Below are 15354 nucleotides of genomic sequence, written 5' to 3'. Positions count from 1 at the left end.
ATAGATAGATAGATAGATAGATAGATAGATAGATAGATAGATAGATAGATAGATAGATAGGCGGAAATCGTGGTGGGGGGTGTCGGGACACAAAATATGTGTATTGTAAATAATATAATGATATATTCTTAAAATAATTGTTTAATAAATAATATAATACAAATGCAAACGGAGAAACAACAAAAAACCACTTTGTGTCCCCTTCAAAATTGCTCTTGCGAATTGTTATGTTTATTGTCCCCCCCAACATTTTGATGAAATTTTCACCCCTGGATAGATAGTCAGTCCAAATACTTTTTGGACCCACTGTACAATATCAGTTTATATATATTACTTGGCAGAAGATTTGTTTATTATGATTATTGATAAATTTAATGATTGAACATTGTTGTATTTTCAAATGTTTACTACCATTGATTAATGAAAGCATATGCCACTTAATGTTGTTTGTTTCAGTGACTGTACAATGTTAAAGGAATAGTTCACCCTAAAATTTAAATTCTGTCATTATTCACTTACCCTGATGCCATCCCAGATGTGAATGACTTTCTTTCTTCAGCAGAACACCAATTAAGAATTTTAGAAAATGAAGCTCTGTCATGTCCTTATAATGCAAGTAAACGGGTACCAGCACTAACAGTACAAAACTGCAGCATAAAAGTAATCCATGCGACTCCAGTCGAGCAATGAATGTCTTCTGAAGCAAATAGATAGGTTTATTTTTAGAAACAATTTGATAATTAAAAAGTTTTTAACATTAAATCGCTGCTTCCGTCAAGGGCTCTGATGCCATTTTAAATGATCTAACTCTCACGTGACGGTCGTTCTTCTGTTGTAAATAAATACCGCTTCTGAACTCTCCCTTGAACTCGCCGACGAGCTTATATCAAGAGAAAGCTACGTGATGCATCAATTACTGTCAGGAAGCACTTTTTAAAAGATAATAACGTTTCAATTATTGATTAATTTTATACACAAATGTAACAATTTGCTTCAGAAGACATTGATCGACTTGAGTCGCATGGATTACTTTATGCTGCCTAAATGTGACTTTTGGACTGTCAAACTGCTAGTACCCATTTACTTGCATTATAAGGACCTGACAGATTAAAGGACCTACGGTTAAAATCTTAATTAGTGTTCTACTGAAGAGAGACAGTCATGCACATTTGGGATGGCATCAGGGTATGTGAATAATGAGAGAATTTTTATTTTTTGGGTGAATTATTCCTTTAATTGGTTTTATAGGCAATTGATGGCAACAGTGCGTAGATAGATCAAAAAGGGATTTTTGATTTAGACAAACCAATTAATTTGACCTTAAATATCCACACAATCTAGATACCTGCTTGTCACCACAAAGTTGTGTTCAAGAATAACATCTTAATAAGAAAAAGACTATGTAAGAAACGTTTCAAAAGTTCTTTACACTTGGGTCTTCATCAGTTCAGAGTCGATGGGAATACAAATGATTCAGTGCCGTTTACACAAGACTTTCAGCTTTGAGAATCTGCAGGAGTGGACGTCCTACGAAGATCAGTCGAATCTTTACACAAGTGATGTAGAATCCAGACTTTACAGCTGAGGGTATCTCATGCATTTGAAAACATCCCTTGTTCATGATTATAGAACACCTGTATGTTGCGCAACATTACTGGAGAACTAAACCCTGCATGCCAAAACCAAAATCTCAGCGCACCAGTGAAGCAGCAGTGTAATATTGCAGGGACGTTTATTGCCTCAGGGTCTGGATGAACTCTCTGGAGAGAGACCAGTACAGTTCAAGTTGTTTCAGGGTGTTTGAGAGCACTGCAAAATTGTCAGTTTCTCTGGATTTACTATTTATACGTATGTGCTTTGAGTAAAATTAAATTTTTTGTTTTATTCTATAAACTACTGACAACATTCCTCCCAAATTCCAAATACAAATATTGACATTTAGAGCATTTATTTCACAAAAAAGACAACTGGTCAAAATATAAAAAGATGCAGTGTTTTCAGACCTCAAATAATGCAAAGAAAACAAGTTCATGTTCATTATAAACAACACAATACTAATGTTTAACTTAGGAAGAGTTCAGCAATTAATATTTGGTGGAATAACCCAGATTTTCAATCACAGCTTTCATGAGTCTTGGCGTGATCTCTACCAGTCTTTCACATTGCTGTTGGGTGACTTTATGCCACTCCTGGTGGAAAGATTCAAGCTGCTCGGCTTTGTTTGAGGACTTGTGGCCACTCATCTTACTCTTGATCACATTCCAGAGGTTTTCAATGGGGTTCAGGTCTGGAGTTTGGGCTGGCCATGACAGGATCTTGATCTGGTGGTTCTCCATCCACACATTGATTGACCTGGCTGTGTGGCATGGATCATTGTCCTGCTGTAAAAAACAATCCTCAGAGTTGGGGAACATCGTCAGAGCAGAAGGAAGCAAGTTTTCTTCCAGGATAACCTTGTAGGTGGCTTGATTCATGTGTCCTTCACAAAGATGAATCTGCCCGATTCTGTCATTTGTTTCATTTAATATTTAGTCCTTTCGAATGGAAAACATTTATGCATATAAATTATGCGATCCAAAGTGCACTTGAACAGCAGTGAAACACTTTCTTATGATGTGTTACATTCATACGAGCAGACAGTGTACGTTTGGAGCAGTTTTTACATGTATTTATAACACATGTATTTTGTCTTTGTGTACTGGCAGAGTTTTTGTAGTTTTTATTTCTATATTATTGAATATAACCTCATTGTTGTTCTATTTCAGAACAATACAGACAGACGCTTGTATTGCATCTTAAATGGATAGTTCACCCATAAAGGAAAATTATCTCATCATTTACTCACTCTCATGATATCCCAGGTGTGTATGACTTTCTTTCTTCACCAGAACACATCTGAAGAAAAATTGAAAAATATCTTAGCTCAGTAGATCCTTAAAATGCAAGTGAATGGAGATTTCTGTTTTGAAGCTCAAAAACAATCACAGACAGTCAGCATAAACATCATCAATATGACTACAGTGGTTAAATGAATGTCTTCTAAAGTTATAGGATCACTTTTGGTGTGAAAAAGATCAATATTTAAAGCATTTTTTACTATAATCCAAAATGAGCGTAAGCTCAAGTCCAAGTGGTCTCTCATGTGACGTATTCGTGTTGCCATGGTACCGACTAAATCTCACATTTTTCTCTCGGTTGAGAAATCCAGGATAAGCACACAAACACACCATTGTGAGTAAAGAAACAGATTAATACAGATCTCAAACAAAACCAACCAAGCATTTAACTTTTTCGCACCAAAAGCCATCATGTCACTTCAGAAGACATTATTTTAACAGCTAGTGTTGTATGGAGGATGTTTCTGCTGACTATCTGTGATTTTGGAGCTTGAAAGGAGAAATCTCCATTCACTTGCATTTTAAGGACCTACTGAGCTAAAATATTTTTCTATTTTTCTTCAAATATGTTCTGGTGAAGAAAGAAAGTCATACACACCTGAGAGAATTTTCATTTTTGAGTGAACTATCCCTTTAAGGGCGAAACATACGTAGAGTATGTGTAGAACAAGTATGTAAATGCAGATGTGAGCGGTTGGATACCGCATAGCCAACACATCTCTCAACCAACATCATGACGTGCATGTTGAGATGCTTTTTAAACACTACTAAAGGACTTCACAAATGCATGCTGGACAATTGCTGGCTACTTTTCATTCACTCTCTGCACATAAAAATAAAATGAATGAATAAATGAATAAATAAATAAATAAACGAATAAATAAATAATGATTAAATAAATAAATAATACTGCTGATGTTATTTAAAAAAATAAATAAAATTGTACACAGTATTCGTCTACAAAACAATTTTGTGTATTTTGTCTTAACAACTGGAATCGTTTTGTTTTATGTGACACATTTTCAGGAAGGTCTGAAGCTGTTTAGGAGGCCAAAAATGCTTTGATCTCTTATTAATATTGTTTGGCTTTTCTGTTCATTTGTCAAACTCATGCATACTGTAGGCCTATGTGAGTTTGTGTGTGTTTGTAAATGTCCTCTGCTCCCCACAGCCTAAACCTCACAACTACAGTAATAATTAATGTAGCCCTAAGAGCATTCCCAAAATCTTAAATGACACCAGTCATACTCCACCAATTTATTCTTGATAATTTCTGCATCTTATGCATTCCCTGTTTGCACCCTCCAAGCTTCAGATGAATGTCTGCCACGAATCTACTTCCTGAATAAGTGATAACATGACTAAAAACAAATCCAACACCCAACCTACTTATTTCTGCTTTGGATTCCCCTTATCTCGTCAGGATGCAGGTGTAATCTAGATAGATTCCGATTCTCTAAGCATCCCATTTTCCAACTACATCCCCACAATGACGAATCTAGCAGTCAGCAGTCATTTGATGTCATGTTTTAAAACGTGACCATTAAAACGAGTCTAACAGCCCACTTTCTATAAGCCAAACCACTTGCGTGAATTTCAAGACGGAACTGAGGGAAATAAGATCTTGAAAACGCTTTAAAAAGCGCTCTTGGCTGTTTTATTTTTATTTTTATTTTATTTTATTATTTTTTGGTATGCTACACTTACACTACCATATATCTTATCCTATCTTGTTTTCCTAGTTTTTCCTTGAACATTTCTCCTCTGGTTGGGAAAAGTGGGCTTCCAGCAACATCAGCACCACACCGCTCCTCGATGCTGCGCTGGAGATTGTGCGCATGCGCACCACAGTGGAATTACTGCACAGCTCACTCTAAGTTGGATCTCCTCTGTCTTCACGGAAACCAGGAAACAGATACAATTATGACGATCTTAAGAATAAGAAAAATTAGCTTCATGCGCGTCTGGACGTTTCCCGTGATTGTGGCCGTGGTGTGCGCGCAAAGGTAAGTCCGATCCAAACGCTCTCCTCACTTCATCTGGGTGTCTATAGTCCACACACACACGCACACACACACGCACACACACACACACACACACACACACACACACACACACACACACACACACACACACACACACACACACACACACAACTAAACTGATCTTGAAAGACACATCTGAATCTAACAGTGTATCTTTTCCTCTTTACGCAGTGTCAATGATCCAAGCAATATGTCACTCGTGAAAGAAACCGTTGATAGACTATTGAAAGGATATGACATTCGCTTGAGGCCAGATTTTGGAGGTAAATGCACGAAAAACCTTCGGTCTTTAATTAGGTTGCTCGTGTCAGCCTTTTAACATCACCTCTTAACTTTCGTTCTGTAAAACCATCGCCGATCGTTCACAAAGAGGTACGCACAGTAATACGTACACAAGCATGTTTTTGGACACGATTCGGGCACCTGGTGTCACTTGGTTTAAAACGATCGCAACAGCCGCGATTTTGCCATTAGGGAAGCTTCGAAAAGTTGTAGAACAGAATGAAAACATCTATAATTGTGCATATTTTATCCAGTAATCCCTGAATTTGATGGTTCATTTGTTCTGATTTGCGTGTTTACAGGGTGGATGGTCAGGTTTTGGTTTGACTTTTTATCCTGGATGTTATGAGGCTGACTTTGAGAAAATATTGTCTTGTGTGTATTTCATATTAAACAAAAAATTGAGCTTTAATGTCATTGGCATGATATGGTTTGTTTTTTTAGGTCCTCCAGTGGGAGTAGGGATGAATATAGATATAGCCAGCATAGACATGGTGTCAGAAGTGAATATGGTAAGTCTGTTATCATCCTGTCCAGTTTTGTGAGTGTGTGTACTGTAGTGTAGTGTAGTGTGTATTGCACAGTCTCCTTTAACCCCTTACCCCCATAAAACAGTTGTAGTTTACATAAGCTATTCATCAGACAACCATATTTCAATAGGCTTTTACTACACTGTCCATCAAATATTGCATGCACCTAAATTCTTTTTTTCGACTTCACCTTTTGTACTGACATGTAGAAATGTTTATATGTCAGGAGAGGTTTAATGTGGTTTCTGTGGCAACATCGTTCATACAATTTCTTAGAGCAAACAAAACGAGTGGAAGCCTACAAGAACATATTTGACTTGGAAATGTATACACTTTCAATCCTTGGGATTGTTATTGGGGTAGGGATTTTTTTTCTTCTTCTTTAGATACAAGAGCATCCCCTACTGATGGTTTTGGAGGACAACATCAAACATTGTGGTTGCTATCTGGTCAAGTGAGGTGCTATTTACAACAAACTGAGTATTAGCAGGATATTCTTTCTGATTTCATACAGACCTGCATTGTATTTTGGGTTATTTGTACTCTTAGCAGCATTTGGAGACTGTTTGTGTTGCTGCAGTTCCTGGAAGAGATGAGATATTTCCACTATTAGTTGCACCTATTGATTTCTTTTCCCCCACTCTAGACAGATAATATGTTAATACGACTCGTGAAGCATTTGAAATGTGAATGGACTGAAATGTGTATGCATTAGTAGAGTCAAGACATCTTAGGCAAAACGGGGTGATTATGAGCATACAGTGCCTTTGTGTGTGTGTCCGGAAGCTTAAATGATCTCATTACTGGGCCACGGAAGCACAAATACACAGATCACTGCCCTGCACTCTTCCACACTCACATTTTCCTGGCTCAGATCTTGCACGCAGTCATCTGGAATAAACATTTCTTTTGCACTGGATAAATAGCTGGAGCGAGTTTCCAAAACACGATGAACCCTGACGTAATGCACCTCCCTGTGGCAATTGGGAATATTGGGTTTTGGCACTTGAAGCAATGCGTCAGCCAATCATCATAATGGGAAAAAATGGAGTTGGTCATGCTTGCAGTTCGTATCATTTAATCTTTTAATAATGGCTACCATTCCATACATCTGCCAAGGATGAATGAGACATAATAATCCTTTGCTTTTGTTTAAGAGAACTATTGATTTTTTAATTTTTTTAATTTTTATTGTTTAATCTTCAATGACTATTTATAAACATCCCTCCTAATCCGTAAAGCTAGGGTTTGATGAAAACTCATGATCTCATAGGGGCCATCAGGGCTAGAGGCCTCACTTAAATAATTTTTTTCTGATCAAAAGTTTAAGTCCATTAAAACATAATAATAATACAATTGTAAAATAATGTTGTTTTGTTAAAACTTGTTGTAATATAAAGGTAGCTATAGGGACCGCTTGAGGAAAAGGTCTAATAAAGGGGCAGTAGTGATAGAACATTAAGCAAAGGTTGAAGCAGTTTTCAGCTTGTTTAATCACTGTTGGAATTTCACAACCTCTCAAGTATTTTGAAGAACTCTTGTGTTATTCGGTTTTTGTACTGTAGGCTACAATGTGCAGTAGGTCTCAGAGCTACAATAACAGGCATATTTCACAAACAAATCGCCATTGCCATTGGAGCAATCACTGTGGGGCCATTTTGCACATACTCCTCAACCAATCTATGCTCTTACAATTATGTAAAACAGTTTGTTGTACTACAGGTATTGTGCATGCATCTTCCTCATTTGCCAACCTTTCAGTGTTTTGGCCACAATTAGCCTTTTCATGGCTTTAGAACCTTCAACCTTTCATATTTTTCACATATTTGATAGCTACTGGAAATGTATTGATTTAATCACCTTGAACAAAACTTAAAGTCAAAAATCTTTTGTCTCACAATATATGCACTAATTTCAGGGATTCTGATTAGCTACATACAGTGCATCTGTAACATTCTGTTACATTACATACAGATCTAATTTCCTCAAAAACAACCTTTTTGTTGCTGTACACAATAACGTCTTGGATCAGTCTTGGAGTTTTGGAAGGAAAAATGGCCTTTTGCTTTGGGTAGTCCCATTGTACCCTAAATATTTGTGCATTTTGTAATGTTTTTCATATTGTGTCATAGGCGTGCATGGTCATGATACACCTTTTTTTATCAGTGTGGCTTCCAGTGCTGGGTAGATTACTTCTTAAGTGTACTCTTGTACTAATTACAAATTATACGACTTAAACGGTAATAAGAAACATGATCTTTTGAGTACACTTTTAGGCAGTCTAATTACCTTTGGATTACTCACAGCATTTTTTTCATGAAAATCTCATCATTAATTGTAAATGTATTAAGTACCAACTAACACTCCTTTCATTAAACATTATTAAACATAAAATTAAACAGATACGTACTATTTGTCAGGTGTTTAAAGGGTAATCAAATACTAACACTGTGTTACCCAAGATAGAAGACAATGGAAACGTTAATCTTAAAATGAAAAATGCAAGCGTTGTTGTTATTTAGGAATCTGGGAATAGGAATTGGTATTTTTATTATCCAGCTTTGAAATTAATAATGAGAGAATGTCTCCAGATATAAAGTAGAGATGTATCATGAGAAGGTGTGGCCTTTGCATGTGATGGGCGCTTTTTCTACCATCCTGAAGCATGGACCGAAGTGCATTCTCATGTTTTGGATTTCCCACCACAAGGTATGCATTCTTAAAACCTATTCTGAAAGGTTGTAATTAACGTAGTCTTGAGTAATAGGCACTCTGAATTTTGCTGTGAAATGCACTGTCCAAATTCATTCCAATGTATTTTTTACAAGGATTATCTAATCACACTACATAGAGAATAACTTCCAAATGAGTTTATTCAGTTTGCAAGGCATTACAACTCTGGCAACAAGCCATAAATAAGCAACCCTTGCAGTATTGCAGTGAGCTTCAGGGTTCCAACTGGTGTGTATTTGTCTAAAAATGCTAAACTACATTTTCTGTAGGTATTCCATTTTCACATTGCACATCATAGAAGACAATGTTAGTATCTGTTCATTTTAATTGTAATTTTAGAAGAAAAATTGTTGATTTAGGGATTTTTGCACTGTTTTTGTTGTCCGGGTTTAAAATTAACATTGAGTCAACGTCACTGGTATGAGTGTAATTTTAACCTACTTATATTTGTGAATCAATTTAATTTGTTCATTAAATAAATTTATTTATTAACACATTTAATTACAGATATGCAGTACATACACAGTGTTCAATAATAAATAAATAAATAAATAAATAAAAAGAATCACAGAAATTCACCATTCACAATTCACCATTCGTTCCAATTTCAGATTCTAAAGGTTGTAGTAGGCAGCAAATGGATAGGCTGACTTACTTTAGGTGAGATTGTCATATTATGTGAAATTACAGTATTCAATTATTGTGTAAATCAATCAAATTAATTGGTTAGTCATTCACACAACTTGCAGCCTACTACAACCTTTGGAATGTAAAAATAACATCATGATGAATTCTACTTATTTTCTTCTAAAATAATTGAAAACTGCATCCGTATAATTGGACTAACTGGGAAAATTTCACCTAATATACACTCACTGAGAATTTTATTAAGAACAATATGGTCCTAATGAAGTACCCGCCATGGTCTTTTTTTTTGCCTCAAGGTTCGACATGTTGTGCATTCTGAGATGCAATTCTGCTCACTACAATTGTACAGAGCAGTTATCTGTGTTACCGTAGCCTTTCTGTCATCTTGAACCGTCTGGTCATTCTATGTTGACCTCTCTCATCAACAAAGCATATCTGTCCGCAGAACTGTCATTCACTGGATGTTTTTTGTTTTTGGCACCATTCTGAGTAAATTCTAGAGACTGTTGTGTGTGAAAATCCCAGGAGATCAGCAGTTACAGAAATACTCAAACCAGCCCATCTGACACCAACAATCATGCCACGGTCGAAATCACTGTGATCAAATTATTTTCCTCATTTTGATGGTTGATGTGAACATCTCATGACCAAATCTGCATAATTTAATGCATTGCACTGCTGCCACACGATTGGCTGATTAGATAATCACACGAATAAGTAGACCTAGGTGTACTGGTGTACCTAATAAAGTCCTCGGTGAGTGTAAAATGTCCAGTGTTTCTCTGAATGTATTGTGAGCTTACAAAACAGTGTATAATATGTTTGTGCATTTTGTTCAGAATTGTGAAATGTGCAATTGTGAGAATCTTTGATGCTGTTTGTGATGCTCTTTTGATACTACATTAGGAATATAAAGATACGTGAATCAGACAGTTGATGAGTCCTCTCCCTCCTTCTTCCCTCCAATACACTGCTGACCACACCCACTTTTCCTGTCATTTAAAAAACAAAATAAACTGTGATATGAATTGAACTAAAACATAATGTTTCATGAACTTTTAAGGCGGATCTAGTTGACTTACAAGAGGATATAAGCAAAGTGTTAACCTTAGAGGAGAGATATTTATGATAGTTTACATCCAGTTTGACTCTTGCAATATTAAATTTGCTTCCTTCTGGCTGCATTACAATGCAACATTCATGACCATCAGCAGTCTTAGAGGAAATGTTACTTCTGTTTGGAGAACTTGTGATCTTCTCTTCTTTAGTTTACTCCCCTTAGAGTCATTGAATGTGAATGGATTGACTCTTAAAAGTTGGAACCTGAGGTTCGAAATCTACATATTCCATTTCATAGATCTTGTAGAAGAGCAAACATTTTCTCGAAATGAAGCTATCCCTTTTTCTCATAGAGCTCTCAGGACTGGGTTCCATTGCATTATTAAACATTTTCAGCTGGAGCGTTCAAATTTGGGAACAATTATTCCCATGGTTCCTGTCTCAGTATTTTCACCGTCCAATCACCGATTTTATTTCTGCCAGATACTCATGACAATATAAGCTAAAAGCACATATTATTGGTTAAGGTGTAACTGGGCATGAATAATAAATGCATCATCTTCATCGTCCTCCTCCATTTGCCTGGGCAGAGACAGAGGATATCCCAGGAAATTACCTTCAGTGTTGGATTACTGCTTCAAATTGAAAACTAAGGCGATCTTTCAAGGTAAGACAAGTTATTTAACATGTGTGGTCAATATTGTCTATTAAAAACGATTTAGTTAGGAAGCATTTATTTTTCGAGTAACGCTAGTTATTTCTGGAAAAAATGACACGACTGTCGTCGTTCATCGGACAGGCAGCTAGCCTCTATTTTTAAGCACATTTCTGTGAAAATTAGCTAGCAATAATATGTCATTTCTGGCCAATTTTGTCACTTGTGGAAGATAGTCAAACCTTTTTAGTTAAGAAGCATTTATTTGTAGTAGCACTAGCTAGTTTTTTTCTGGAAAAAAAAAGGTGACCGTCATCGGCGAGCCTCTTTTTTTTTATATAAACTTTTTTCTTTTGGCAGTTTCTGTGAAACTTGCTAAATAAACAATAACTAACAATACTATGTACATTTTTATCTAAATATCAATAACTTTTTTGCCAATTTTGTCACTTGTGAAAAATCCACCTGTAGTAATGTGAAGCAGAGAGCCTCAAAGAAGCTTTTATTTTTTTACGGTGTTTAGACATTTATTTTATTTATTTTTTAAGCTGTTCAGACCTGCCTAGAAACTGGCCTGCTAGTTAGATAAGTTGACCAGCTTGTTGATTTTCCCATGTAATAAAAAAATGGTAGATATCTTTAATAATTTAGCAGATAGCCTAACCCATCCATCACACAGACATAATTTTAGATTGTGTGTAGCTTCCTGTTCACAAGGAAAGTGTGAGAGGGCTGTCTGCAGTTGAACATTCTGGTTAGTCTGCAAGCATTTGGTGACTATTCAGTGAATGTATTTGTGAAGAACACACTGTTGGCTACCAATTGTGTACTTCTTTTCTTTTGTAGAGATGGATAGACACTATGGCTCCCTGCGTTTGAGGGCATGAGCACACAGGAGGATGATCTTCTGAACCAGGAACCACTGCAGGAAGACCCGGACAACAAGAAGATGGAGGATGAGATGGAACCTGATCCCCAGCCAAGACCATCAACTGGGTATATATGAATGTGTATGTATTGTTTGTTTCTATTTCCCATATGACTGATACTCACAGTAACACTAACACTGTTACTCTTATTATTTTGGGTATGGCTAGCCATTCTCGCACAGCACCCAAGTCAGCTAGAAAACATAAATGCATCCCTGAATCTGTTTCTTATCCCTCATACTCTGACATCGATTCACAGGCACCAAAACCTCTCCCATTTAAGCCTAGCCATTTATTCTGTTTTGACTTAAGTAGCGTGCATTAGGCTGTGCGGTCAACCTCCAATATGAAATTAACTTTTTCATGCTGTTTTTTACTCTGGCTGTAGTTGCTGAGATATGCAGCTTTACAAACCATCAGGGTGGGAGCTCATCCTAAACTGTCTGTCATATTCCAGCTACCAAGGAGCTTGGATGAAGGTGACCCCCAATTAATTTCTTGGGTTGCTCATTTACATGGGGCTTTCAATTCTCCCTGATTCCCATCATCATTGGGGAACCAAGTCACTTCAGGGCTCATTGGCGAGGGGATTTATGTTGTGTGACCACTACAAGGCTCTTTTAGCAGCTCTACATATTGTAGACCCTACCACAGAGGATAATCATGATCAACTTAGGAAGTTGCGTTATCCAAATAAAAATGCCAGCAGCTCTTTCAGACTAACCAAAATCTAAGTCTAAAGCTCAGTCAGGATTTAAACAATACACGAAGGGCAAGTCTACTTGGTGGGGTTTTAAATTATGGGTAATTGCAACATCAGACTCAGGGTATACTCTCGACTTTAATGTGTACACAGGTAGTCATGATGGGCGTGCCACCAAAGTATTTGAATCGTTATGGCAGCCATTCAAAAACCAGGGCCACAATGTTTGGTTTGACAACTTTTACACGTCCCCAGCTCATATAGTTAAGTTGCTAGAAATGGGCACTTATGCCTGTGGGACATGCAGGGTGAATCTTAAACTGTTTCCTGCAGAATTTAAAGACATCAAAAGATGGGAACGCAAGACAGCTTGTGGGGATATGAGTTGGTGCAGGATTGAGGGGAATATACTTGTAATTCAGTGGAAGGACACTTGTGCAGTTACATGCCTCTCCAATTTCCACAATGCGAATGCCTCAACTGAAATTAATAGGTTTGTAAAAAATTATGGCGACTGGACATAAGAAGCAGCCCTCCAGCCCACTGTCAAAAAACATGGGTGTTGCTGATAGGTCAGACCAAATTATAAAATTTTACGATGTCCTACAAAAAAACTCCACTTCATAGACATTGCCGTCGTCAATAGTTTCATATTGTTTAAAGAATGGCAACACATTCATGCAGCACCAGGTGATGAGCGTAGACCGATGAACTTAATCCAGATAGATTTCAGAGAAAACCTGGCTTGTCAGCAGGGAGATATCAATATTCACACAAGTTTCCCTTTGCATACACTAAGAATGTAGTCCCTCCTTCGTCATCACTCCACACAGCCCATGTCCCTAAATTGGAAGAGTCCTCTAAGAGATGTTGGCTATGCTATTGAAAAAGTAGGACTGAAAATAAAACTATGGTAGCTTGTTGCGTGCCGGAATGTAATAGCAAAAACTTTGGTTTGCTATAGGAACTGTTTTCAGTCTTGGCACTCAATTGTTACCAATTTCGCAAAGAGGCCTTGTTTGGGCTGTGTTTACTGGTGTTGTCGTCCTCCCCCTCTTCTCTCCATGGGTATAGCAGTTGTTGAGTATTTATGAATTTATATATATTCTGTTCCTGCCCTCTTTAGGTCGAAAGTTAGATTTTTTTATGTTTTGCTGTGTAATTTGTGTGTAATTCTAATGTCCAAATTAAATAAAGTGTGTGTTTTATTGAACACTGAAATTTAAGGACTGAAATATAAATGTTATGATGCAATCTCAATTTATTATTACAAGTACTAAAATTGAGTATTTGAGGAGTGGTCATGTGAAATGTATATTAACATTCTAAATGTTTGTTTTATTCTGTTTTCCCACTAATCACTAGAATGGTCATAACTTTTAAACAATAGATTATATTTCTAATCTGTCAGCTATTCTACATTGACCACAAAATGATGTATATTTCATACACTCTAAGTTTCCCTCTAGCTTGTAAATAAAATGGTTGAAAATGCAGTTGTCTGATGAAGTATGGTGGCCGGAGAAAATTTTTGTAAAAATTGCTGTGTGAAATCTTATTGATAAAGGATGCCTTAAATAATAATAAAATATATTATATAATTTGAAAGCCCTAGTTCTTCTCTTCAATATGGTATACAGTTCAGGTGTGTAATGTTATATGAATATGAATATAATATGAATTTGTATGTGAATATCATATTCTGGCACAGAATGCAATTATCGGAAATTTGGGCTCAGGCTTGAAAGGGTTAAATTATTTATGAACTTATATGAGGCTAGCTCTGAATCACTTCACCGGAGCTGCACTTAAGCCAAAAGGTGCTCTGCCTTCTATCTACCTTCCTGCCTACAAACCTTATATTAATTCTAACACATTAAATCCTGTCCAGGTATACGGTCACATGGTCTTCTGCATTGGCCACAGTAGGTCTTAGATGGTACAGTAGAGCTGGCCAGAGAGGGAATAAAGGGTAGATGAAGCCGTAGGCGATATGACTGTCTGACAATGTATTGCAAAATTGCACTATTTTGTTTTTGGAGGCCATCATGGGTGTGATTGTAGGGAAGGTCATGCCCTTCACAGTGCCTTGGGTGCATGTAAACAAAGGGGTGAAAGTGAGCCCAAGTGCTAATGAATAGTGTTACAGCTTTGAGGCAGATTTTGATGCTATGCACAGTTTGATGTTTGAACTGCAGAAATGTGTTTCTTTCTGCCTTCAATGCAATCTTTGTTCTTACCATGACCTTGAATGCTCTGTTATTTTACCAGTGCCCCCTTATGATCCTTAAGATCAAGAAAAAATTATTGAATTCAGCTTGAAAACAAAATTGACTATGTAATTTCTTAAAACATATTCTGGGTGTTATTGTGCACAGTTCAACAGTGCATTAAAAAATCGGTTACTGCTATTGTTGGTTTAGTTTTAAAGCACTACAACTAACAGCATAATATCAAATAACAATAGAGTCCACTTGTGGGTGACAATGAGCAGACACACAGAGGAACTGAACGAAACAGGCGGGAGAATTTGAAAAACACCAGCCTGATTCATACATAAACAGCGGTGCTGCTCGCTCTGTGAATTTCAGTGTGTGTGTGTGAGAGAGAGAGAGAGAGTGAACAAACAGGGGTTCATACAATTTAACAGAGGATACACGCTGGTAACAACACGATTGAATCGTTAATTCAGATCACTCAAATAAAATAACATTTCCCCAAAAATGACGATCTCATAAATCAACACAGCAATCAGCGATCATAGTTAAATGTACAGTTGTAAACAAAACATTAAATGTTCAGCGATCGTATTTAACATACAAATGTGAACAAAACATCAAACATTCAGCGATCAAATATATGATTTAGCTTTG

The 15354-nt window shown here is 36.8% G+C and overlaps 1 protein-coding gene across 1 annotated transcript in view; it reads left to right on the top strand.

The window, feature by feature from the left end:
- The first annotated feature begins 4760 nt into the window (after positions 1-4760).
- LOC127625386 (gamma-aminobutyric acid receptor subunit beta-2-like) overlaps positions 4761-15354 on the top strand; it is a 215103-nt gene continuing 204509 nt past the window's right edge. Inside the window, 3 exon segments of the mRNA XM_052100660.1 lie at positions 4761-4903; positions 5114-5205; positions 5669-5736. Of these exon segments, the coding sequence (XP_051956620.1) occupies positions 4821-4903; positions 5114-5205; positions 5669-5736 (243 nt within the window). The 5' untranslated portion in view covers positions 4761-4820.

Source organism: Xyrauchen texanus, chromosome 31 (assembly GCF_025860055.1).
Source record: "Xyrauchen texanus isolate HMW12.3.18 chromosome 31, RBS_HiC_50CHRs, whole genome shotgun sequence".
Classification (NCBI taxonomy): Eukaryota; Metazoa; Chordata; class Actinopteri; order Cypriniformes; family Catostomidae; genus Xyrauchen; species Xyrauchen texanus.
The sequence above is the reverse complement of the archived record's forward strand: the minus strand, read 5'-3'. Positions and strand labels throughout refer to the sequence as shown.